This window comes from Salmo salar, chromosome ssa17 (genome assembly GCF_905237065.1).
Source record: "Salmo salar chromosome ssa17, Ssal_v3.1, whole genome shotgun sequence".
Classification (NCBI taxonomy): Eukaryota; Metazoa; Chordata; class Actinopteri; order Salmoniformes; family Salmonidae; genus Salmo; species Salmo salar.
In genome coordinates, this window is record NC_059458.1 from 8,659,532 (window position 1) to 8,686,527 (window position 26,996).

General features: G+C 45.6%; 1 protein-coding gene and 1 non-coding gene across 2 annotated transcripts; both read left to right on the forward strand.

The window, feature by feature from the left end:
- The first annotated feature begins 1,512 nt into the window (after positions 1–1,512).
- On the forward strand, positions 1,513–12,221 carry cyyr1 (cysteine/tyrosine-rich 1). Its single transcript, XM_014151322.2, has 4 exons — positions 1,513–2,019; positions 4,179–4,278; positions 8,295–8,455; positions 11,127–12,221. The coding sequence occupies exons 1-4, from the start codon at positions 1,938–1,940 to the stop codon at positions 11,258–11,260; spliced, it is 477 nt and encodes a 158-aa protein (XP_014006797.1). The 5' UTR covers positions 1,513–1,937; the 3' UTR covers positions 11,261–12,221.
- Positions 12,222–17,857: 5,636 nt separating this feature from the next.
- On the forward strand, positions 17,858–17,929 carry trnae-uuc (transfer RNA glutamic acid (anticodon UUC)). The gene has a single exon. It is a non-coding gene; the product is annotated as a tRNA-Glu (tRNA).
- Positions 17,930–26,996: the final 9,067 nt, after the last annotated feature.

Below are 26,996 nucleotides of genomic sequence, written 5' to 3' on the forward strand. Positions count from 1 at the left end.
CTCAAATGGCACCCTATTCCCTATATAGTGACCTACTTTTGACTGACCAGGGCCCATGTGGCTCTGGTCAATAGTAGTGCACTATAAAGGGAATAGGGTGCCATTTGGGACACACACAATGTGGCAGCAGATTGTGTAAACAACATGTTTGCAGAACAGAAAAAGAATGTCCTGAATCTGTATTCCCTCTAAGTTTAGCTTATGTTGACTATAAAAAAAAGAGCCAAAGAAGGGAAATGAAAAGAGAAGCCCAAACCGTTACAGCTCAATGCTAACTTCTCCACATTACAGTGATATATGTTTCAACCACTGAAAAGACAGACTTACAATTTATTTAAAGAGCATATCAATTCTACTACAACAGATATTGGACTAGATATATTAAATGCTGTGCTCTTCCCATAAGCACTGTGGAGTTGCCACTAAGGTAGCCTACCACATTTGTGTTGCTGTTGTTGCCAATGGAAAATGCTTATTTCCTTGGGAACTGGGAACTTTATAGAATACAATTACACTATTGTTGTACTTCTGTTAAGTTTTCCCATCTCTGCCTGCCGGTTGCCTGCCGGTGCAAGACAAAAGGCAAAAACTCCCACCAACAACACCCAATTAGTTAACTGCCTAAAACCCCTGTCATCTGTGAGCAATTATGAATGGGTGGCATTTCTGTAAAAGGTCACGGTTCCCTATGAAGTTAAATATGATCCAACAGAATAGTAACGTGGGAGTTGAAGATTGCACTTCCTGCAATAAAGCTGTCATAAGAATGACACGATGCCACTCTGAGGTGTAGGGTGAAGTTGCCCCTAGACTATGGTCGTGGGTCAGTTTTGCATTTTCCCCACTAACGGTTAAGGTTATTGTTGGGGGTGGGGAAGCTGATCCTAGATCTGCACCTAGAGGAAACTTCAACTAGAACTAATGCATTACATTTTAGAATTAATCTATCTATATATCCAAGCTCCTCTTTCACGCATCATGGCAAAGCCAAACCTGCGATTCACGCTTATTCCGTCTTTATAAGCATCAGAATATATCTTCGTAATAAAGAGATACTGGACTGTTCTCACCTAAAACAATGAGTATTTTATGCAGAATGAGTGGCCCTATATGACGGCGTAACCATGTTTGACTGTCACACAAGGTAAATAGGTCTAGGTTGATTAAAGATGGTGTTTAAGAGGGGGGTCATTCAATCCTACAAGCTTGAGCAACCCATTTAGCCTACATTTTACAAGATGAAGAAGTTTAGTTATAAGTTATATCAAACAAACTTCGTGCTCCTTGAACATTTAAAATAGAGGTTCGTGGATGTTTTGTAGGACATGTTGAGAGGGGCAGGGTGGATATTGTTTGGTTTCTGACGAGGGACGTTGGTAAACACAGTTTAAAAAATATATATATATATATTTCCTCTCAAAATGATCGTGAGGTGTGTGTGTGTACAGGACATAGACCTATATATATATTTTTCATTTTCAAAGTGGTCGTGATGGCGGGGGCGTCTTTTATGCCGGAGAGATGCGAATGTTACTGAGGTACTTCCATCCCTTTTCCCACCCAGTCAACAGAGTCATTTGAGAAAATAGCTGCTGCGGGGGAGGGGAAGCGCTAGGACCCACTCCAGGGGAAAAGGGAACAGAAGAAAACAGCGAGGAAAGAGTGAAGGAAACACTATTAGAGATACGGGAACACGTGGAAGAAGAAACGGAATGAGACTTTTCATTCTGATTTGAGCATTTTTATGACTGGAGCAAAGATCCATTCATGGCTCTCTTCGATGGAACTTTTTAGAGAACTCAATTTAATTGCGCATATCAGCGATGTTTCGGCGAGCGACTATATCCCATAGTCTCCTTTGTAGGCGCATATCGATGGAAAACGCGGACGTTATCGTTTGAGAATAACTGTGAGCAACATTTAGAAAAAGTAGGCCTATGCTATCAGTCGATATGGAAAGAACGGAGGCAGCGGGGTGGAAATTCCTACGGGACTCTCTCCTACTTTGTCTTTTTACCGGTAAGAGTTCGTTCATTTGTCCCTGGTTCTCTAGGATGCTTGTGTCGTCTTCAACGTGCGCAAATGTTTTATTATCAGCAGAAGTGTTCCTTTAACAATGGTTTACTTTTTTATTCGGCTAATTGTGAATGTGAACTGCATGGAAGGTTTCACAACGTAAACGAACGGTAGCAATATCGCTAAAATCCGTGCTTTAAAGTAGCGGATCATCAGACCTACTACCGTTAATTTACTCAATGGTAAAACAGTCCATGGGTAAATAAAACTACTGTAGCTTACTGTATGTATCGCCACTTCTACAATGAAAAAGGCTCAATTGATCTCGTAAATGTAACCCAACAATTTGCATAAATCCTTACATCAAAACTCTGAAGCGATATACTTAGAAGACAAAAGTGTGTGCGAGCTTGTGTGTATGTGGGGGGTACAAGCCCTGCTCGGCGTTAGTCGCAGAACTATACTGCCATTGTCCCCAGCGTAAAAAGCGACAGGACCTGGAGGTAAGGAGATAGACCTCAAGATAGACCACCCATATAGACTCCCATCGTTGGATGACATGCACATCAAAGTAGTTACACTCCACCCTTCACAGGGAGAAATGTGTTTGCAGCCCAAATGGCGCCCTATTCCCTACACAGTGCACTACTTTTGACCAGAGCCCCATGGTCAAGGCTACTATTATAGGCCCACACAGCCTTTTCAGGGTTGGAAAATACAATCGGCCATCAATCAGTTTGTAAGGGATGCGTTGAAAATACACCAGCTTTTGAACAAAGTGAGAATAAAGCAGGAATGAAGATGAAAATCCTTGAACACACCAGTAATTTGTGGCAGTATGCTTGAAGGTTGAGAAACTGCAGGGCTGTGTCTGGGTTAAATTATGTGAGGGTTGAGGAGGGCAAACACTGAGATATAGGACATACAACCTTTAGACAGACCGTGTGTGTTCAAATACCACAAGTAGTGTTTCCAAATGTCCTTTATTTCAAGTGCTTTCGCATTTTGAGACCACTCTCCCTAAGCCATCCCATTAATTTCAAGTTGTCACGTATCCATGTGTCTCCACTGAAGGACTCTCACAACCAGGGGCCGGATTCACAAAACATTACTTACGAAAAAACGTAAGAAATTTCTTCTTAAGAAGGTTTTGTGAATCCGGCCCCAGATCTCCAAAGCCTCAGAGTGCCTGTAACCTTCAGTGCTTCATCTTTGTCGTGCTCAGATAGACACACAGGTTTACACATTTTTAGATTACATTTAAGTCATTTAGCAGATGTTCTTATCCAGAGCAACTTAACAGTGAGTGCATTCATCTTACGATACTGTAGCTAGGAGAGACAGCAGGTCACAATCAACAAAGTATTTATCAGAAAAGTCAGTTCAAGTGAGAAAAGAGAAGTGCCTTTTTTTACACACACACACACACACACACACACACACACACACACACACACACACACACACACCCAACCAAGGCTTACAGGGTATACAAAGGGAAAAGCTTTGTTGAGAGAGAGGTATCTGCAGGTTCAGACTAGTGCAGAGAGAAAGAACACAGAGATGAAGTTAGTGAATAGTGCAGTTGACTAAAAGTATACGCTTTCACATAAAGCAAATAGTTTCTGAAATGTCATGTATGATCTCCATTCACATCGCCCTGTTGTCACACAGCTCCTCTTATTATCACCCTTTTTGATGTGTCGTGTTTGTGTTTAGGTGCCACCCTACAGGATGAACACCGTTTAAGGCTTAATGAAGCCTTCATAAACCCTCTATAAGGACTATATGTTTCCACTTATCAAATATCTTAGTTCTTGTTTTGTGAGTTTAAGTGCAATATGGTTGTTTTACTCTAGTGGGGGAAAAAAACTCTTAAGTTACTCTTTAAAAAGTCTTGATCTTAGTGACATTTCCATATTTAGAAAAGGTTCGATTAAGCAAAAGACAAAGTTTTAAGTGTATGTGCCGTAGCTGCTGTCCATTGTGTTTTTAACCTTCTGTAATATGAAAACAGCATTGTGATTTTGGCCTTTAAACGGTTTTGGAAATCTTGATTCCAAAGAGCACTCTCTACCTTTCTCTCAGCATATTAGATGCAGGGTGTGTGAGTGTGTGTGTGTGTATGCGTCTCCATATAATGTATTGCATCTCTCCTGCAGGTCACAGTGAGGCCCAGTGTGATGGCTGTGTGGAGTACTGCTGTGAAGGCTCTCCCCCTTTCTGCTGCTCCTACTACGCCTTTATGGGAGATGTCCTCTCGTAAGTACACACACATATGCTCACACACAATGTCACCTTCTATACATACACACATACTCAGTCACCCTCAGTCTATAAACACACACTCACCAACTACACACACGCACACAATCACTTCTCTACCACTTGCCCTTTCCACATGCAGTGCATGACCCCTCTGAGAGATTTGACCTTCGTCATTTGGCTCAAGACAGCTGGCCTCTCGCTTTCTCAGTCCTCCTCACCAGTCCACCTATGGAGTATAACACATGCTACCTGCTACAGTCCACCAATGAAGAGAATAATGATATTAAACTGTTGTGTAAGCATGGAACATGAATTAATGCCACAGTTAAAACTCCCAAATTCACAATTTTTACACCATAAAGTTGATGCTGAACAAGTGGGGGTTTCACAAAAAAGTGCTATTGAATAGGCCCATTGAATGTGGACTCATTTTATTTAGCCATATAATGTAGCTCTTTCAAGGCCATGGTTGTCATAAGGTAATGGGGAGGAATAATGGTTCCTTGTCTCAAGAGAGATATCTCATCTCATTCTACAGCTTCTCCACAGCCTTCTAAATGGATTTTGACCACATACATACACAAAAGCACACGTGCATGTACACACATACACACTAACACACACACAGGTCTGAGTCATATAATCAGATATTTGAGCAGATCTCCATGGTTGCACCACAGACATGTTTGGTCATTCATCTTAAGATAGCTAGGTGAGACAACAACATATCACAATCTTACTGCATTGCTGCTTGGATTCCACCTGGCGATCTGTTCACCATTTGCCCTGGCCTGTCTCCCCCTGTCTGGTATCCTCCCCCCCCCTCCCGAGCTTTTGCTCGCCTCCAGCACACATGCACTGTTGGGGCGAGTGACTCTGAAGTCGTTATATGTTTTATTTTTTTCTAGAATCTAGAATTGGCTTCCTATTTCGCAACAAAGCATCCTTCACTCATGCTGCCAAACATACCCTCGTAAAACTGACCATCCTACCGATCCTCGACTTTGGCGATGTCATTTACAAAATAGCCTCCAATACCCTACTCAATAAACTGGATGCAGTCTATCACAGTGCCATCCGTTTTGTCACCAAAGCCCCATATACTACCCACCACTGCGACCTGTACGCTCTCGTTGGCTGGCCCTCGCTTCATACTCGTCGCCAAACCCACTGGCTCCAGGTCATCTACAAGTCTTTGCTAGGTAAAGTCCCCCCTTATCTCAGCTCACTGGTCACCATAGCAGCACCCACCTGTGGCACGTGCTCCAGCAGGTATATCTCTCTGGTCACCCCCAAAGCCAATTCCTCCTTTGGCCGTCTCCTTCCAGTTCTCTGCTGCCAATGACTGGAACGAACTACAAACATCTCTGAAACTGGAAACACTTATCTCCCTCACTAGCTTTAAGCACCAGCTGTCAGAGCAGCTCACAGATCACTGCACCTGTACATAGCCCATCTATAATTTAGCCTAAACAACTACCTCCTCCCCTACTGTATTTATTTATTTAGCTCCTTTGCACCCCATTATTTCTATTTCTACTTTGCACTTTCTTCCACTACAAATCTACCATTCCAGTGTTTTACTTGCTATATTGTATTTACTTTGCCACCATGGCCTTTTTTGCCTTTACCTCCCTTATCTCACCTCATTTGCTCACTTTGTATATAGACTTATTTTTCTACTGTATTATTGACTGTATGTTTGTTTTACTCCATGTGTAACTCTGTGTTGTTGTATGTGTCGAACTGCTTTGCTTTATCTTGGCCAGGTCACAATTGTAAATGAGAACTTGTTCTCAGCTTGGCTACCTGGTTAAATAAAGGTAAAATAAATAAAATAAATGAACTGGCCTCTGTAAAAGGATATAGAATCAGCTTGATCCCCTCTGTCGAAGACGCTTGGACCTGTTTTTTTTAAACATTTTCAGTGGTATTGTTAACAACATGCCCCCATAAAGAAAAGGAGAATTAAAAACAGGTTCGACAGTGATCTTGCAGAGTTACTCCACCTCAAGAATTGCATTTGGCGAAAGGCTCGGCACACGCATACTCAGGCTGACTGGCTCTCGTTCAGGCAAATGAGAAATACGTGCACTCAGGCTATCCGGAAGGCCAAAGTGAGTTACTTTAAGGAGCAGTTCTCTCTCTGTGGGTCTAACCCCAAGAAGTTCTGGAAAACGGTTAAAGACCTGGAGAATAAACCCTCCTCCTCACAGCTGCCCATGTCCCTTAAAGTTGATGATGTGGTTGTTACTGACAAGAAGCACATGGCTGAGCTCTTTAATCACCACCTCATTAAGTCAGGATTCCTATTTGACTCAGCCATGCCTCCTTGCCCATCCAACATTTCCTCATCTCCCACCCCTTCTAATGCGACTATCCCCAATGCTTCTCCCTCTTTTTCCCCTACAAAGTTTCTCCCTGTAGGCAGTCACTGAGTCCGAGGTGCTAGAAGAGCTCCTGAAACTTGACCCCAAAAAAACATCTGGGTCAGATGGTTTAGAACCTTTCTTCTTTAAGGTTGCTGCCCCTATTATCGCCAAGCCTGTCTCTCCTTTCTGGGGAGGTTCCCATTGCTTGGAAGGCAGCCACGGTTCGTCCATTATTTAAAGGGGGAGATCAAGCTGATCCTAACTGTTATAGGCCTATTTCTATTTTGCCCTGTGTCACGGCTGTTTGAAGGATTGGACCAAAATGCAGCGTGTTCGTAGTTCCACATATTTATTAACTGTGAAACTGAATGCAATACACTTAAATTACTTGAAAACACAAAAACAACAAACCGTGACGCAGAAAGGAAAACACACTACTCAAAAGATAATAACCCACAAACAACAATGACAAAAACCCCTACTTAAATATGATCTCTAATCAGAGGCAATGAGGATCAGTTGCCTCCAATTAGAGATCAACCCCAAACAATCCCAACATAGAAATAGACAAACTAGAACTTAAACATAGAAATAGAAAACATAGAACAACCCAAAACACCCCCTGTCACGCCCTGCCCTACTCTACTATAGAAAATAGAAAATTACATCTTACTAGGGTCAGGACGTGACACCCTGTTTATCAAAAGTGTTGGAAAAACTTGTCAATAATCTACTGACTGGCTTTCTTGATGTCTATAGTATTCTCTCTGGCATGCAATATTTTTCCCGCTCAGATTATGGATGTGTCAGCTTTTGATACAGTAGACCATTCCATTCTTGTGGGCCGGCTAAGGAATATTGGTGTCTCTGATGGGTCTTTGGCTTGGTTTGCTAACTACCTCTCTCAAAGAGTGCAGTGTATAAAGTCACAAAATCTGCTGTCTCAGCCACTGCCTGTCACCAAGGGCGTACCCCAAGGCTCATTCCTAGGCACCACGCTCTTCTCAATTTACATCAACAACATAGCTCAGGCAGTAGGAAGCGCTCTCATCCATTTATATGCAGATGATACAGTAATATACTCAGCTGGCCCTTCCCCAGATTTTGCTTTCTTAGTGTTCAACAAGCTTTCTCTAACTTTAACCCTGTTCTGAACACCTCCAAAACAAAGGTGATGTGGATTTGTAAGAAGAATGCCCCTCTCCCCACAGGTGTGATTACTACCTCTGAAGGTTTAGAGCTTGATATAGTTTTTTTATTTTATTTTTTATCCCAGCCCCCATCCCCGCAGGACGTCTTTTTCCTTTTGGTAGGAATTTACAATGACTTGCCTAGTTAAATAAAGGTTACCGTAAATAAAATTTAAAAAACACGTTTTCCCTCAACAAAGTAGTTTTCAACAAAATAGCCTTTTTGGGGGAGGCGGTGGCCGTGGGATTTATTTAAGATACTCTTTAAAGAGGTAGGGAGGTGAATTGAAATTCTATGCAGAATTGATTTGTGAGAAGATTAATTGGATGAGATGACTTACCAGCAGCCACGAACTAGAATGAAAAGGGGAGCATTCAGTCAAAGTGACAAACGTGTTTGTTTGTGTGTTTGCATGCATGTGTGTGTGTGTGTGTGTGCGTTTTCTAGGGGCACGGCGATCTCGGGCATCGTGTTTGGTGTGGTGTTTCTGATGGCAGCGCTGGCAGCCTTCTTCCTGTGTGTGTGCATGTGTGTGAAGAACGGGCGAGGGGCCCAGGTGGACGTGTTCAACACCTCCTACATCAACACTGTGTCCCAGGGCTACCCAGGTAAGACTGATCTAGGATCAGGTCCCCCCTGTCCATATAATCTTATTCATTATGATCTAAAATGCTAAACTGATCCTAGGTCAGCTCTCAGGGTCCATATAGTTTAAAGTTGTATTAGTCAAATGCACAAGTACAGTGAAATGCTTAAAGGTCCAATGCAGCCATTTTTATCTCAATATCAAATCCTTTCCGGGTAACGATTAAGTACCTTACTGTGATTGTTTTCCATTCAAATGGCGAAAAACAAACAAAATTAGCTTCTTAGCAAAAGAGCAATTTCTTATGCAAGAATTTTGCTAGGACTGTCTGGAATTGGTCTGGGTGGGGAGAGGAAAACTGAAAACGATCTGTTATTGTCAGAGAGATTTGGAACTCTCTTTCTTATTGGTCTTTTAACTACACTGAACAAAAATATAAACACATGTAAAGTGTTGGTCCCATGTTAACACATGTAAAGTGTTAGTCCCATGTTTCTTGAGCTGAAATAAAAGATCCCAGAAATGTTCCTCTAAATGGGCATTATCATAATTTTCACAATTTCACAGTATTATTCCATATATATAAAACACAAGAAAATAACATTTTTGACTGCCCTGGTCCTTTAACCCCTTACACTTGTGAAAATTGGCCGATATAGATAGGGACAAATGTATATATATTTACAAGAATAACTATAAAAAGCATATACATGAGCATGGTAGCAATTGAAAGAGAACACTTTGGAGATTATGGGGAATTTATCAGACCAAATGTGAGGACAAAACAGTTCACCTGACACGAGACTGCTTCCAAACATTACACTGTTGATTTTATGTGCATCTTACATTTACTTTACTTTCATTGAAATGGCGTGGAAACAACATTGATTCAATTAGTGTGTGCCCCGTCGTCAGCTAAGTTATAAAATACGATCTTACGGTGTCAGGCTTTCAAAAGGCACAGACAAACAGATTGTAATTTTGATGCACATAGAATGGAGTCATTAGTGCATCCAAGTGCATGTTTAAATAACATTAAAAAGGAACATTGTGCGCTTGTATGCACGTACACATGCATACACACACTTGCATTGAAACTTGCATTGAAACACACGTGCACACACACGGGACACACACATACACAAATGTAAATAGTGCCACACCTGCACAGAAACGCATATATTTGGCCTTGCTGTCGTGATTTTTGTTGTCTTTGATGTCTTTTGTTTTTGCGTTGTTGTTTTCTGTTGTTGTTTTCCTTTGTTTTTGTATTTTTTCTCTTTAGTTTTTTTTGTTGGTTGTTGGCGCATTGGGTCGGTCGGTCGGTGGTGGTTTTGGTTGGGTTGGAGGGGGATGGTGGCGGGTGGGGAGTGGGGGGAGATTTTTCGAGGGGGACTTGTGGGGGGTTTCTTGGATGGTTGAGGGGAATCTCTTGAGGGGAACTGTGGGGGGATCTTGGAAGGTTGGAGGCCTGGCGTCTGGGAGCTTGAGCCGGTGGCCGAGAGGTCGCTGGTTCGGGTCCCCGATTTGAATGGTTGGGGATCTGAATGCCAAGAGCGTGCAAAGCTGTCATCAAGGCAAAGAGTGGCTACTTTGAAGAATCTAACATATATTTTGATTTATTTAACACTGTTTTGGTTACTACATGATTCCATATGTGTTATTTCATAGTTTTGATGTCTTCACTATTGTTCTACAATGTAGAAAATAGTCAAAATAAAGAAAAGGCCTTGAATGAGTAGGTGTGTCCAAACTTTTGACTTGTACTCTACAGTCAGTGCATATAGTCCTTGGTGGAGGTGGGCAGCTATTGTCTATCTGTATAGAAGTCTCATAAGCTGTCTCGGAGCCTGTTGGTACGAGACCTGATACTCTGGTACCGCCTGCCGGACGGAAGAAGAGAGAACAGAGGTGGCTGGAGTCTTTGGTATTTTTCAGGCCTTCCTCAGACACTGCTTGGTGTGTATGTCCTCATCTTATTCATTATGGTCTAAAAGGGCAAACTGATCCTAGCTCATCACTCCTACTCTGAGACTCTTTATGAATACAGGCCTTAACCACTGCTCCTCCACTAACCGGCTGAACAGAAAATTACCCTGCCTCCAATTTACCCATTTCCCTGCAGTGCAATGATTCCACCAATAGAGGACATTGCTCCTCCACCAATGACCAACACATACTGAAGTCTAGAACGTTTCTACCAGTGGAGGCTGCTGAGGGGAGAACAGCTCATAATAATGGCTGGAATGGAGACAATGGAATGGTATCGAACATGTGGTTTCCATTGGTTGATACCATTCCATTGACTTCAATAAAGTCTGGTGGGAGGAGCTATAGGAGGACATGCTCATTGTAATAGCTTGAATGGAATCAATGGAACGGAGTCAAACGTGTTTTCCATATGTTTATTTAGTGTTTTTTTCTGTGTTTGATATGAGCCTGTCCTCCTGTAGCTGCTCCCACCAGCCTCCTCTGATTGACTCCATTCCAGCCATTACTATGAGCCGTCATCTCCACTGGTTTCTACAGCCCCATCAAAACAGATACAATGACATAGCAGGGTCTGTTGTACTTGTATGTTGTATGTGTGTAGTATGTGTGTATTGGCATAATCTTTATTTATCCAGCAACTACTGTTAACAAACATGCACTTTTCTCTCTCTGTGTCTGTCTGTCTCTCCCTCTTTCTCCAGGACCCCCACCTCCCTACACCTATGACTATGAGATGTACCCTTCGGCCATGCGCCCCCCTCCCTACACTCCCACCCCACCTAGGACAGACAGCTACTCCCCTCCCCCTCCGTATCCGGGCTGCAATCGCAAATGACTTGGAAGACAAAATGGAGAACCCTGACCAGGCTACTTGCCTTTCTGAAGGAGCACATCATGGATTAAGCTTGCAGTGTAGTGTATTAGCAGAGAAAGATGAGACTGTACGTATATCCTTTCGAACGTCTGGATCACTTAAAATGACTGCATGTGGACTGGACCACTTTGACCTTTTCTTGTGGGTGTGATTGGGTCAATTAAACTGATTGGTGTTTTGTGTGTGTGTGTGGGGCGGGGCGGGGTTGAAAACCTCTGAATCACTTAAAATGACTGTGCGGACTGATCTGTTTTTGACCATTTAGTGTGGGGGTGGGGGTCAATCCAACTGATCAGTTTTACGGGGGTGAAAACCACTAGTAGTATTTGACTCATATTCTATGTCAATGAATATGAGTGAGGGGACAAAGTACGTAACTTTATTTGTACCATTTCTCTGGTAGAGATGTCTGTTAGCTGGCTTTATTTGTACCATTTCTCTGGTAGAGATGTCTGTTAGCTGGCTTTCCTTCAGGCCAGTGCTCTTCCCTATCTTATTTCTACAAGGCAAAGGAGAGAAAACTGTAGCCTAGTCCTAGATATGTTTGTGCTGTATTGCCAATTCCTTTATGTGGCAATGACCTGAGGACATGGCGAGACAGCACAAACAAATCTGGGACCAGGCAAGGAAAACTGTGTAAAACTATGAATTGTGCCGTAGAAACAGGATTGTAAACATACGGCTCCAGGGTGAAGTTTCCCCTAGGTACAGATCTAGTATCAGCTTCCCTTCCCCCAATCCCAACCTTAACTATTAGTGGAGATACTACAAAATTGACCCAAGATCTAAATCAAACTTTATCAAACTTTATTTGTCACATGCGCCGAATACAATAGGACCTTACTGTGAAATGCTCACTTACAAGCCCTTAACCAACAATGCAGTTCAAGAAAGAAAAAATATTTACCAAATAAACTAATGTAAAAATTATAAAAAGTAACACAATAATATAACAATAATGAGGCTATATATAGGGGGTACTGGTACCGAGTCAATGTGTGGGGGTACAGGTTAGTTGAGATAATTTGTACATGTAGGTAGGGGTAAAGTGACTATGCATAGATCTTCCCTGTGGCTCAGTTGGTAGAGCATGGTGTTTGCAACGCCAGCATGGTGTGTGCAACGCCAGGGTTGTGGGTTTGATTCCCACGGGGGGCCAGTACAAAAAAAAATGAAACGTATGCATTCACTACTGTAAGTCGCTCTGGATAAGAGTGTCTGCTAAATGACTAAAATGTAAATGTAGATAATAAACAGTGAGTAGCAGCAGTGTAAAAACAAATTGGGGGGTGTCAATGTGAATAGTCCGGGTGGCCATTTGATTAATTGTTCACCAGTCTTATGGCTTGGGGGTACAAGCTGTTAAGAAGCCTTTTGGTCCTAGACTTGGTGCCCCGGTACCGTGACTGGAGTCTTTGACCATTTTTTGTGCTTTCCTCTGACACCGCCTAGTATATAGGTCCTGTGTGGCAGGAAGCTTGGTCCCAGTGATGTACTGGGCCGTTCGCACTACCCTCTGTTGCGCCTTACGGTCAGATGCCAAGCAGCTGCCAAAGCAGGCGTTGATGCAACCGGTCAGGATGCTCTTGATGGTGCAGCTGTAGAACTTTTTGAGGATCTGAGGACATTGCCAAATCTTTTCAGTGTCCTGAGGGGGAAAAGGTGTTGTCGTGCCCTCTTCGCGACTGTCTTGGTGTGTTTGGACCATGATAATTCGTTGGTGATGTGGACACCAAGGAACTTGAAACTCTCGACCCGCTTCACTACAGAGCCCGTCGATGTTAATGGAGGCCTGTTCCACCCGCTTTTTCCTGTAGTCCACGATCAGCTCCTTTCTTGCTCACATTGACGGAGAGATTATTGTCATGGCACCGCACTGCCAGGTCTCTGAACGCTGAGCTGTAGTCAATGAACAGCAATCTCACATAGGTGTTCCTTTTGTCCAGGTGGGAAAGGGCGGTGTGGACTGTGATTGAGATTGCGTCATCTCTGGATCTTTTGGGGCGGTATGCGAATTGGAGTGGGTCTAGGGTATCCAGGATGATGCTGTTGATGTGAGCCATGACCAGCCTTTCAAGGCCACTTCATGGCTACAGACATGAGTGCTACAGGCGGTAATCATTTAGGCAGGTTACCTTCATTTCCTTGGGCACAGGAACTATGGTCGTCTGCTTGAAACATGTAGGCATTACAGACTCGGTCAGAGAGAGGTTGAAAATGTCAGTGAAGACACTTGCCAGTTGGTCCACGCATGCTTTGAGTGCACATCCTGGTAATCTGTCTAGCCCCGCGGCTTTGTGCATGTTGGCCTGTTTAAAGGTCTTGCTCACATCGGCTACCGAGAGCATTATCACACAGTCGTCCAGAACAGCTGGTTCTCTCATGCATGCTTCAGTGTTGCTTGCCTCGAAGTGAGCATAAAAAGCATTTAGCTCGTCTGGTAGGCTCGTGTCACTGGGCAGCTCGCGGCTAGGTTTCCCTTTGTAGTCCGTAATAGTTCTCAAGCCCTGCCACATCCGACGAGCATCAGAGCCGGTGTAGTAGGATTCAATCTTAATCCTGTATTGACACTTTGCCTGTTTGATGGTTCGTCTGAGGGCGTAGCGGGATTTCTTATAAGCGCCCGGATTAGTGTCCCGCTCCTTGAAAGCGGCAGCTCTAGCCTTTAGCTCAATGCGGATGTTGCCTGTAATCCTTGACTTCTGGATGGGATATGTACGTATGGTCACAGTGGGGACGACATCATTAATGCACTTATTTATGAAGCCGATGACTGAGGTGGTATACTCCTCAATGCCATTGGATGAATCCCAAAACATATTCCAGTCTGTCATCTGACCACTTCTGTATTGAGCAGGTCACTGGTACTTCCTGCCTTAGTTTTTGCTTGTAAGCAGGAATCAGGAAAATAAAATGGTCAGATTTGCCAAATGGAGTGTGGAGTAAAGGTGGTCTAGAGTTTTTTTTCTCTCTTGTTGCACATTTGACATGTTGGTAGAAATGAGGTAAAAACAGATTTAAGTTTGCCTGAATTAAAGTCCCCAGCCATTGGGCGCATCGCTTCTAGATAAGCATTTTCTTGTTTGCTTATGGCCTTATACAGCTCATTGAGTGCAGTCTTAGTGCCAGCATCGGTTTGTGGTGGTAAATAGACAGCTACAAATAATATAAATGAGAACTCTCTTGGTAGATAGTGTGGTCTAGAGCTTATCATAAGGTACTCTACCTCAGGCAAGCAATACCTCAAGACTTCTGTAATATTAGACATCGCGCACCAGCTGTTATTGACAAATAGACACATCCCCACCCCTCGTCTTACCAGACATTGCTTCTCTGTCCTGCCGATGCATGGAAAATCCCGCCAGCTCTATATTATTTGTGTCGTCGTTCAGCAACAACTCAGAGAAACATAAGATATTACAGTTTTTAAATGTCCCATTGATCGTATATCATCCATTTTGTTTTCCAATGATTGCACGTTGGCCAATAGAACGGATGGTAGTGGAATTCTCAGAAGGCAGCCCGACCTCCACCCCTTTTTTATCTGTCTTTTCTTCACGCAAATGACTAGGATTTGGGCCTGTTACCGAGAAGGCAGTATATCCTTCGCGTCTGACTCATTAAAGAAAAAAAATCTTTGTCCAGTTTGAGGTGAGTAATCGCTGTTTTGTGGTCCAGAAGTTATTTTCGATCATAAGAGATGGTAGCAGCAACATTATCTACAAAATCTACAAGTTCAAAAATAAGTTACAAACAACACGAAAAAAACTAACATTTGGTTAGGAGCCCGTAAAGCAGCAGCCATCCCCTCCGGCGCCATTGTCCGGATCAGCGTCTAGGGGCAACTTCACCCTACTCTGAGCAAGGCTGCCTGCATGTGCACAGTGAAGACGGGTCTGGACCTGCTCTCGGAGGACTGGGGAATGATGAGTGAATGATGAAATTAATCCTATGATGGTGATGTTTCTCAACAATCTTTCAGTGTTGTTTATATGTTGTCGCTATGAACATGTTCAGGATGAAAGTTAAATTAAAGTTTCCAAATCATATTGTCTACTCTGCCTCAATAAATACCCAAGAAAACTTCTAAACACAGTACACCAGTAAATGGCCGTGTGTGTGCATGCACGGGCACGTACCCGCGCGTGTGTGAATCGGTAAGTGTGAATCAGTGAGTGTATACCAGAGAGGAGGTAGAAGGGAGAGAGCACAACAACAAGTCCAGCCTAGACATAATTTGTGCTCCATATTCAAGTAAAAGTAAGCCTCTGCATAAAGGCTATTTGAGGTGTTCATTCTGCTCACACAAAGGAGAAAGACAGCCAGCACTTCGCTGCAGTGAAATTGCTAAGCAAATCAACCCTTTTATTCAATAAGGTGTCGTGCAAGGCAATTTTCCCACTCCTTCAAAATGGCTCATATTGAAGTTCAATCCAATTTGTATTTCCAACTGAAAAATATTCTACCTCTACCATGTTATTCAGCTCCGGGGTGAAGTTTCCCCCTAGGTACAGATCTAGGATCAGCTTCCCCTCCCCAAATCCTAACCTTCGCCATTAGTCTGGGGGGGAAATTATCCAAGATCAGCGTCTAGGCCTAGGAGCAGCTTCACCCTACACATAGTATTCATGCAGATTCACCCTACACATAGTATTCATGCCTCGAATAACAACAGGTAGGCTACTGCTAGTTATTGAGGTCATAAGTAGTGCACTATAGGGTGCCATTTGAGACACAAACCTAAGGTTATCGGAGCTGGTATTGACCATTGGTGGTTTTTGACATGTGCTTCATGTCAAAAATGTGTCATTTCCCATGGCTATGAAATTGAAAGTAAGTTTGAGCACATTTCTTTAATCTAGAGGACCATTTCTATAATACTCAAATTGAAATTAATTGTGATTGAAATTAATTGTGCCTACTCGAATTTGCACCATGAGTTGTCCATTTCCGACTGATTGTGCTGGGTCTGCTGCGTCAAGGTTCAGCACCACAATGTAAGTTACTCAAATCTGGCTTATTTTGAGGTCAATAACTCTAATAAATACATAATATGCAAGAAACATATTTTATAAATTCAATTATAGTAGTAGCAAGCTATTAAAAGTGCTCTCCTCAAACTAAACAGAACATAGGCTATTCCTCACAGAAGAGAGGTTTTTGGACTAGGCCTAATCATAAATTATTTTCGGAAGAAACCTTTGACTCTTAAACTGCCAACGTAGTGGTTAAGCAGCATACAAACACGTTTTTGATCAGTAAAAGCAAAACAGGCCGGGGTTTAGGATTAGAATAGAAATTGCAGTGTGTTTACACCATCCCAGGATCTTAGAAATATAACTTCGCTCTGTGCTTCTCTGAGCATGCACTTCCTAACCTATAGGCTATGGATCATTGAATTGAGACCACACTAAATAGCCTATAGGCGCAATTGATATTGCACGCCCAGTGGAGAATCAGAGATGAGGCACACATCGATATATAGCCTAATAAGAAACTCATTCTAAAACACTGAGAAATATTGAAATGTAATCAATTACAAATTACATGACCCTCCGCTGGACTAGATTTAAAACATACTAAACCCTCCCCTTGACTGACATTTAAAAAGCATGACCCTCCCCCATTTTCCTCCAGGTAACCATTCTATAAATGTTGATCCATCCCTAACTCAGATGCATTTAGGTACTGAAAATAACAATGGGAATACCTTTGTAAATAGTTTACAGATCATTTGTAAATCCGTAATAAGAAATAATGATTCATTACCTATAAACTAGTATATACACACACACACACACACATATATACATCCCACTTATTCAAAGTTGTATAAACCCTAAAGATATATATTTTTTAAAGTTAAAACTACAACACAAGTTTCAACTTAGGGGGCTAAGCCCTCTTTGCCCCCTAGTGGAGCCGTGCCCAATACAGCCATGTCCATTTGCCATGTGGTCTCATCAAACATTTCAGCCTTAAGCTTTTGATATTTCATTAGGATCCCAAAACCTGTTGCGAAAGCAGCTGCTACTCTTCCTGGGGTCCTCACAACATAAAACATGGCATAATACAGAACATTAATAGACAAGAACAGCTCAACGACAGAACTACATACATTTAAAAATGGCACACAAAGCCTATATATCAACGCATACACAATTTATAGGCCAAATAGGGGAGAGGAGTTGCTTTATCAGTTTTTTTTAAACTAGGTTTGCTGTTCATTTGAGCAATATGAGATGGGAGGTCCATGCAATAATGGATATATATATATATATATATATATAAATAAAACACTGTACGCTTTCTTGAATTTGTTCTGGATTTGGGGACTGTTTTCACATGTTTCTTATAAAAAGAAGTGACACAGTCAGTCTCTCCTCAACTCTTAACCAATAGACTGGACACTGTCAAGTTGATAAGGCTAGCGAAACCTGACTATCCATGTATCAACAGACTTGAAAAATTTGTCTCTGAATATGATTAAATATGTTTTTTTTGTATTAGTATTTCTGTTAGCCCTCTCATTATACTGAAGAGCAAGACATGATTGGTTCCCATATGGTCTAGCGGTTAGGATTCCTGGTTTTCACCCAGGCGGCCCAGGTTCGACTCCTGGTATGGGAATTAACTGTTTTAATATTGGGCTCCCAAGTGGTGCAGCAGTCTAAGGCACTACAGCTCAGTGCTAGAGGTGTCACTAGAGAGACCCTGGTTTGAATCCAGGCTGTAGCTCAACCGGCCATGATTGAGAGTCCCATAGGATAGCGCACAGCCAGTGTAGGCCTTCAGGTAGCCTAGAGTGTTGAGCCAGTAACCAAAAGGTTGCTGGATTGAATCCCTGAGCTGACAAGGTAACATTCTGTTGTTCTGCCCCTGAACAAGGCAGTTAACCCACTATTCCCCAGTAGGCCATCATTGTAAATAACAATTTGTTCTTAACTGACTTGCTTAGTTAAATAAAATAAACATGCCACTCTGTTCTGGGCCAGCTGCAGCTTAACTAGGTATTTATTTGCAGCACTTGACCACATTACTGGACAATAATCAAGATAAGCCAAAACTAGAGCCTGCAGGACTTGCTTTTTTGAGAGTGGTGTCAGAAAAACTAAACATAACCTCTCCCCATCTTTACAACCATTGAATCTATGTTTTGACCATGACAGTTTACAATCTAAGGTAGCACCAAGTAATTTAGTCTCCTCAACTTGTTCAACAGCCACACCATTCATTACCAGATTCAGTTGAGGTCTAGAGCTTAGGGAATGATTTGTATCAAGTACAATGCTCTTAGATTTAGAGATCCTCAGGGCCAGTTTATTACTGGCCACCCATTCCAAAACAGACTGCAACTCCTTGTTAAGAGTTTCAGTGACTTCATTAGCTGTGGTTGCTGACACGTATATGGTTGAATCATCAGCATACATGCATGTACACACAGGCTTTGTTCAATGCCAGTGGCAGGTCATAAGCTTTGTTGCAACAAGGATCCACCATGCCTCTGGACTACACCCCTTCCCGTGGGTGGCTGCCTGGAAGACAAAAACAGGGTGATTTAAGTACACAATTCAAAATCACATGATACGTTAACCATGCAATAGGAATGCTTGATTGTTACACATGGAAAGTAGTGATACCTGTGACATTCTCACCCACTTTAAAATTAGTGTTTCCTCACACTAGTGAGTGAAAACACTGCAAAATGACACACGTGCAATATTATGTTTCACACACCAGTTAGCAAAAACAATTAAAAAATATATATAAACCCCCCATATGTACTCAAAACAAACAGTCCCCTTGAACAAAAAGGTCTCCAATATCTTCTAGCTAGCAGCCAGGGCCATTCTTGTAGTCGTCTCCATCCACCATTTCCTCTCTCCTGGTCGACCTGGGTCATCAGGTGGCCCCATCCTGGTCGCCACAGCCCCATCGCTCACCCACTATGAGTAGACCATTCCATCCAGCTCTCTGCAGGCCCCCATGGCAGTATTATTGCAGGCCCCCATGGCACTCACAGTGGTCATACCTTCCAGAAGTTCCCATGATCCTGGTGCAGAATACACAGGGTTTTCCCCTCCCCATTTTGACTGATACCATTCAACTGAGTAATAAAAATATTCAATACAAGTAAAAGTTGTGTCTCTCCATTCAGAGACATCAGTATCAAGCCTGTCTGTCAGTCTGGACTTCATCACATCATCTTGCAAGTCTCCATGTGCTGGCTCCATACATGTTTCTGTGAACACATAGTCATATCTGATACACAAACAAGTACTATGTTGAAGTTTGAACAGGTCAGATAAAACCTACCCAATTATGGTCTCCCTATCAAATGACTGAGGCTTCCATCTGGCAAAAGCATCCATCTGTAGAAATAGGCAGAGTTGAGGCAGAGTTCATCAGTGACAGATGAAATGAAAAGGGTGTTGCTATTACTGGACATTTGTGCTGTACAGTATTATTAGTAATCACCTCATTGTGGATGTGTTGAGTGCCAGTTCTCTCTGCATCTCATGCATCTTTGAAAACATACACACAGTCACTGTTCTATTTCCAATGGTAGTAAGGGATACGTGATATCGGACACAGAAACATACTATGTTGAAGTTTGAACAGGTCAGACCAAACCCACATAATTCTGTTCTCCCTATCAACGACCATTGGTAATCAGGCAGGAGCTCAGGCTGGAGGTGAAGTCTTTCCCAGATCCCCATTGATGGGCATAGCAGAGTAGATCAGCTCCCGGTGTCACACCCTAATCTGTTTCACCTGTCTTTGTGATTGTCTCCACCCCCTCCAGGTGTCACCCATCTTCCCCATTATTCCCTCTGTATTTAAACCTGTGTTCCCTGTTTGTCTGTTGCCAGTTCATCTTGTTTGTCAAGTCAACTAGCGGTTTTGTATCAACGCTTGCTTTGCCCAAATCTCTCTTTTCTCGTCCTCCTGGTTTTGACCCTTGCCTGACCCTGCCTGCCGTCCTGTACCTTTGCCCCACCTCTGGATTACCAACCTCTGCCCGACCTGACCCTGCCTGCCGTCCTGTACCTTTGCCCCACCTCTGGATTACCAACCTCTGCCTGACCTGACCCTGCCTGCCGTCCTGTACCTTTGCCCCACCTCTGGATTACCAACCTCTGCCCGACCTGACCCTGCCTGCCGTCCTGTACCTTTGCCCCACCTCTGGATTACCAACCTCTGCCCGACCTGACCCTGCCTGCCGTCCTGTACCTTTGTCCCACCTCTGGATTACCAACCTCTGCCCGACCTGACCCTGCCTGCCGTCCTGAACCTTTGTCCCACCTCTGGATTACCAACCTCTGCCCGACCTGACCCTGCCTGCCGTCCTGTACCTTTGCCCCACCTCTGGATTACCAACCTCTGCCCGACCTGAGCCTGCCTGCCGTCCTGTACCTTTGTCCCACCTCTGGATTACCAACCTCTGCCTGACCTGAGCCTGCCTGCCGTCCTGTACCTTTGCCTCTGTTGCTGTAATAAACATTGTTACTTCGACATGGTCTGCATCTGGGTCTTACCTATATCCTGATACCTGGCCCCTCAAAGATAATGGTCGGTCACACACACAGAGCACTGATTACATTATCAATGTTGGTTATGATTATCCTGGTAGAACCAACCTGATTGCTGTGTTCACCTTTCTATTTCACTTCAGATATAATAAAATGTGAAGTGAAATAGAATGGTGACAGGCTGGTTCCACCAGGCTAGGTTATGTCCTGGACATTATATTCCCTGAAGAAGTAGAGAATAAGCAACAAATAATGCCCTTCACATAAACCAATTTATCAAATGTATCAAAGTAATGTCAGGGATTTCTTCGTCGGAGGACGTTATGGCGAAATCATCATCGGAAAATGAGGACCAATATGCAGCAGAGTTGAGCTGGTTAATTTTGAACTTTTAATAAATTCCAAAACGAACATACAAAATAACAAAAACGAACGCACGATACACTGACAGTCCTGTTTGTTTAGTGTGTGTAAACCTATCTCCCCCAAATACACAGACAAACACACCCAACTAATATAGGACTTCCAATCAAAGGCAACACCACACAGCTGCCTTCAATTGGAAGTCCACCCCAATTAACTCAACATAGAAACAGATCAACCAGACTACACATAGAAATACATCAACATAGACCATAACTCAAAACCCGGAAATAATAAATCAAACGCCCTCCTAACTAATACACCACCCTGAACCACATAAAACAAATATCCTCTGCCACGTCCTGACCAAACTAAAATGACAATTAACCCTTATACTGGCCAGGACGTGACAGTACCCCCCTTAAAGGTGCTAACCCCGGAAGCACCTTAAGAAAAACAACCCCACACAACAACAAAACAAAAATTCCCCCCTACTAAAGGGAGAGAAGGGAGGGTGGCTGCCGTCAACGACGGCATTGTGCTACACCCCCCCTCCCCAACCCACCTATATCTGGAGGTGGCTCCGGTTCTGGCCGTTCCAGGCAGTCGGACCACTCTGTCATCGCCGGGGGGCAGTCGGGGCAGTCTGGCGGCTCGGGCCACTCCGGCGGCTCGTGGCAGTCGGGCCACTCCGGCGGCTCCGGGCAGTCGGGCCACTCCGGCGGCTCCGGGCAGTCGGGCCACTCCGGCGGCTCCGGGCAGTCGGGCCACTCCGGCGGCTCCGGGCAGTCGGGCCACTCCGGCGGCTCCGGGCAGTCGGGCCACTCCGGCGGCTCCGGGCAGTCGGGCCACTCCGGCGGCTCCGGGCAGTCTGGCCACTCCGGCGGCTTCTGACTCGCGGGCAGCTCTGGCGACGTTGACTGGCGGGCAGTCTGGCCACTCTGGCGGTTCCGGGCAGTCTGGCCACTCTGGCGGTTCCGGGCAGTCTGGCCACTCTGGCGGTTCCGGGCAGTCTGGCCACTCTGGCGGTTCCGGGCAGTCTGGCCACTCTGGCGGTTCCGGGCAGTCTGGCCACTCTGGCGGTTCCGGGCAGTCTGGCCACTCTGGCGGCTTCTGACTAGCGGGCAGCTCTGGCGACTGTTGACTGGCGGGCAGTCTGGCCACTCTGGCGGTTCCGGGCAGTCTGGCCACTCTGGCGGTTCCGGGCAGTCTGGCCACTCTGGCAGTTCGCGGGCAGGGCCACTCTGGCGGTTCCGGGCAGTCTGGCCACTCTGGCGGTTCCGGGCAGTCTGGCCACTCTGGCGGTTCCGGGCAGTCTGGCCACTCTGGCGGTTCTAGCGGGCAGCTCTGGCGACTGTTGACTGGTTCGAGCAGTCTGGCCGCTCTGGCGGTTCCGGGCAGTCTGGCCGCTCTGGCGGTTCCGGGCAGTCTGGCCACTCTGGCGGTTCCGGGCAGTCTGGCCGCTCTGGCGTCTGGCCGTTCTGGCAGTTCCGGGCAGTCTGGCCGCTCTGGCAGTTCCGGGCAGTCTGGCGGCTCTGGCAGTTCCGGGCAGTCTGGCCACTCTGGCGGCTCCTGACTAGCGGGCAGCTCTGGCGGCTGTTGACTAGCGGGCGTCTGGCCGCTCTGGCGGCTCCTGGCTAGTCGGGCGGCTCTGGCGGCTCCTGACAGTCGGGCGGCTCTGGCGGTTCCTGACTAGCGGGCGGCTCCTGACTAGTTCGGGCGGCTCTGGCGGCTCCTGACTAGTTCGGGCGGCTCTGGCGGTTCCTGGCTAGTCGGGCGGCTCTGGCGGCTCCTGACTAGCGGGCGGCTCTGGCGGCTGTTGACTAGCGGGCGGCTCTGGCGGCTCCTGACTGGCGGGCGGCTCTCGACTGGCGGTTCCGCGGCGTCTGGCGACTGTTGACGGTTCGGGCAGCTCTGGCGACTGTTGACGGTTCGGGCAGTCTGGCGACTGTTGACTGGCGGGCGGTCTGGCGACTCGGTTCTGGTCGGGCGGCTCTGGCGACTGTTGACTGGCGGGCAGCTCTGGCGACGTTACTGGTCGGGCGGCTCTGGCGACTGCTGACTGGCGGGCGGCTCTGGCGACTGTTGACTGGCGGGCAGCTCTGGCGACTGTTGACTGGCGGGCGGTCTGGCGACTCTGGCGGTTCGGGCGGCTCTGGCGGCTCCTGACTGGCGGGCGGCTCTGGCGGCTCCTGACTGGCGGGCGGCTCTGGCGGCTCCTGACTGGCGGGCGGCTCTGGCGGCTCCTGACTGGCGGGCGGCTCTGGCGGCTCCTGACTGGCGGGCGGCTCTGGCGGCTCCTGACTGGCGGGCGGCTCTGGCGGCTCCTGACTGGCGGGCGGCTCTGGCGGCTCCTGACTGGCGGGCGGCTCTGGCGGCTCCTGACTGGCGGGCGGCTCTGGCGACTGTTGACTGGCGGGCGGCTCTGGCGACTGTTGACTGGCGGGCGGCTCTGGCGACTGTTGACTGGCGGGCGGCTCTGGCGACTGTTGACTGGCGGGCGGCTCTGGCGACTGTTGACTGGCGGGCGGCTCTGGCGACTGTTGACTGGCGGGCGGCTCTGGCGACTGTTGACTGGCGGGCGGCTCTGGCGACTGTTGACTGGCGGGCGGCTCTGGCGACTGTTGACTGGCGGGCGGCTCTGGCGACTGTTGACTGGCGGGCGGCTCTGGCGACTGTTGACTGGCGGGCGGCTCTGGCGACTGTTGACTGGCGGGCGGCTCTGGCGACTGTTGACTGGCGGGCGGCTCTGGCGACTGTTGACTGGCGGGCGGCTCTGGCGACTGTTGACTGGCGGGCGGCTCTGGAGACTGTTGACTGGCGGGCGGCTCTGGCGACTTTTGACTGGCGGGCGGCTCTGGAGACTGTTGACTGGCGGGCGGCTCTGGAGACTTTTGACTGGCGGGCAGCTCTGGCGACTGTTGACTGGCGGGCAGCTCTGGCGACTGTTGACTGGCGAGGCTGGGTTTACGCACTAGATGCCTGATGCGTGGTGCTGGTACTGGATATGTCAGCTGTGAAACACACACCTTAGGGCTAGTGCGTGGAGCAGGAACAGGACGTACTGGACTGGGCTGATGCACTATAATCCTGGTGCGTGGTGCTGGTACCGGATATGCCAGCTTGTGAACACGCACCTCTAGGCTAGTGCGTGGAGCGGGAACAGGATATATAGGACCATGGAGGCTTACTGGCGGTCTCGAGCTTAAACCTGGCATCGCCCTTTCAGGCTGAATGCCTACTACCCCCTGGTAACTGCGGGGCGCTGGTATAGCGCGTACTGGCCTAAAAACACTTGGCCTCGCCATAACACCCATTTCCCCGAAGCATAATACCTGTCCATTAACTGGCCTCCGAGAAACAGTCCGGGGATTTGGCCTGGGGCTCCAAACTTGCCCCGCCAAACTACCCATATGCCCCCCCCAAAAAAATTATTGGGGTTGCCTCTCGGGTTTAATCGCCAGTCGTGTTCCTCGGTAGCATTCCCGGTCTTTGCTCCATTTCTTCCATGTATCCAATCCAAATTCCCTCTGCTCCTTCCTCTGCTGCTTGGTCCTGGTTTGGTGGGAGATTCTGTCAGGGATTTCTTCGTCGGAGGACGATATGGCGAAATTATCATTGGAAAATGAGGACCAATATGCAGCAGAGTTGAGATGGTTCATTTTGAACTTTTAATAAATTCCAAAACGAACATACAAAATAACGAAAACGAACGCACGATACACTGACAGTCCTGTTAGGTTTACACATACTAAACACGGAGCAATCTCCCCCAAATACACAGACAAACACACCCAACTAATATAGGACTTCCAATCAAAGGCAACACCACACAGCTGCCTTCAATTGGAAGTCCACCCCAATTAACTCAACATAGAAACAGATCAACCAGACGACACATAGAAATACATCAACATAGACCATAACTCAAAACCCGGAAATAATAAATCAAACGCCCTCCTAACTAATACACCACCCTGAACCACATAAAACAAATTCCCTCTGCCACGTCCTGACCAAACTAAAATGACAATTAACCCTTATACTGGCCAGGACGTGACAAGTAATGAAGTGGGTTACCTTTTGTATTTGTACAATTGATGAGCCTGTGAAAGCTGTTGCCGAAGGTTGCTGGCCGGATACTTGCCATAATGTGGCTGACTGTTCCATTCATAGGAATGCTCACAGCGAGGGCATGTCTGCATGATCTTGATGAGGGCCCCCAAGACCCGTAGGGCGGCGCACAATTGGCCCAGCGTCATTAGGGTTTGGCCGGGATAAGTCGTCATTGTAAATAAGAATTTGTTCTTAACCGACTTGCCTAGTTAAATAAAAAAAAATAAAGTCTGGCACCCCGCCAAGCAATGGTGATATAGTACAGTAATGATATTGTACTAAGATGATACAACAAACAAATTGCATTCAAAACTATCAGGAAAGAGAATGGAAAATATATAAATATGAGAAGGGTAATCTGCTTTCAACAAAATCAAAAAACCACAAACATACATCTTCTAAATATATGTCCACGATATAAGGTGAATGCACCAATTTGTAAGTCGCTCTGGATAAGAGCGTCTGCTAAATGACGTAAATGTAAATGAGTTAATACAATTAGAAACATTATTTTACAAGTCCACTGGGTTGGTGAAAAATGTCACATTTCTGTGAAGCTGAGCTCCCTCTGGTTCTCAAAGCCTCTTTGTCGAAGAGAAAAACAGGGTCAACAATTGTTGTCGTCCTTCAATTATAAATATAGCTAGAGAAATAATGTCATTTGGAAGCTAATTCTATGCTTTACAGATGAAGACTGACTGGCTCTAAATTGGATTAGATTTAGGCCGGTGATGCCTTTACACGATGCAACCAACTGTGACATGTTGTGCTATGGCCCTGAGTTGGCTTCAGTTTGTTGCTGCCAATTAGCACACTGTTGTAGTCAGACATGAGTTAGTTATTAACGCCAGAACAAGTCAAAATTCACCCAAGGCTGAAAAACAGCCAAAGAACGTTGGTTGAGCTGGAACACCAGCGCGAGGCCATAGCAACCGGCTGCGCGAGTGCGCTATCGTGCATAAATGTATTTTGTCCCCCTACACCAAACGCGATCACGACACGCAGGTTAAAATATCAACACAAACTCTGAACCAATGACATTAATTTGGGGACAGGTCGAAAAGCATTAAACATGTATGGCAATTTAGCTAGTTAGCTTGCACTTGCTAGCCAACCTGTCCTATTCAGTTAGCTTGCTGTTGCTAGCTAATTTGTCCTGGGATATAAACATTGAGTTATTTTACCTGAAATGCACAAGGTCCTCTACTCCGACAATTAATCCACACATAAAACGGCCAACCGAATCGTTTCTAGTCATCTCTCCTCCTTCGAGGCTTTCTCATCTTTGAAATGATATAGGTGATTGGCATCTACACTTTTACCACGACAACCGGCAAAACATTTCGTCTTTCAATTACCCACGTGGGTATAACTAATGAGGAGATGGCACGTGGGTACCTGTTTCTATAAACCAATGAGGAGATGGCACGTGAGTACCTGCTTCTATAAACCAATGAGGAGATGGGAGAGGCAGGACTTTCAGCGCGATCTGCGTCAGAAATAGCAGTGTGGGTGCAATAATTGAATAACATGGATTTCTAAATGTATTTTGTGACGCAGACGTGTCCGGTCTGGTCAGCGTGTTAGAATTCAATTTTCCCTAAATGGCACCAAAAAATGTATACCTTTTATTTTACTACTACAATCTGTTTTTAGGATTAAACTGAAAAATAACAACTCGTTTA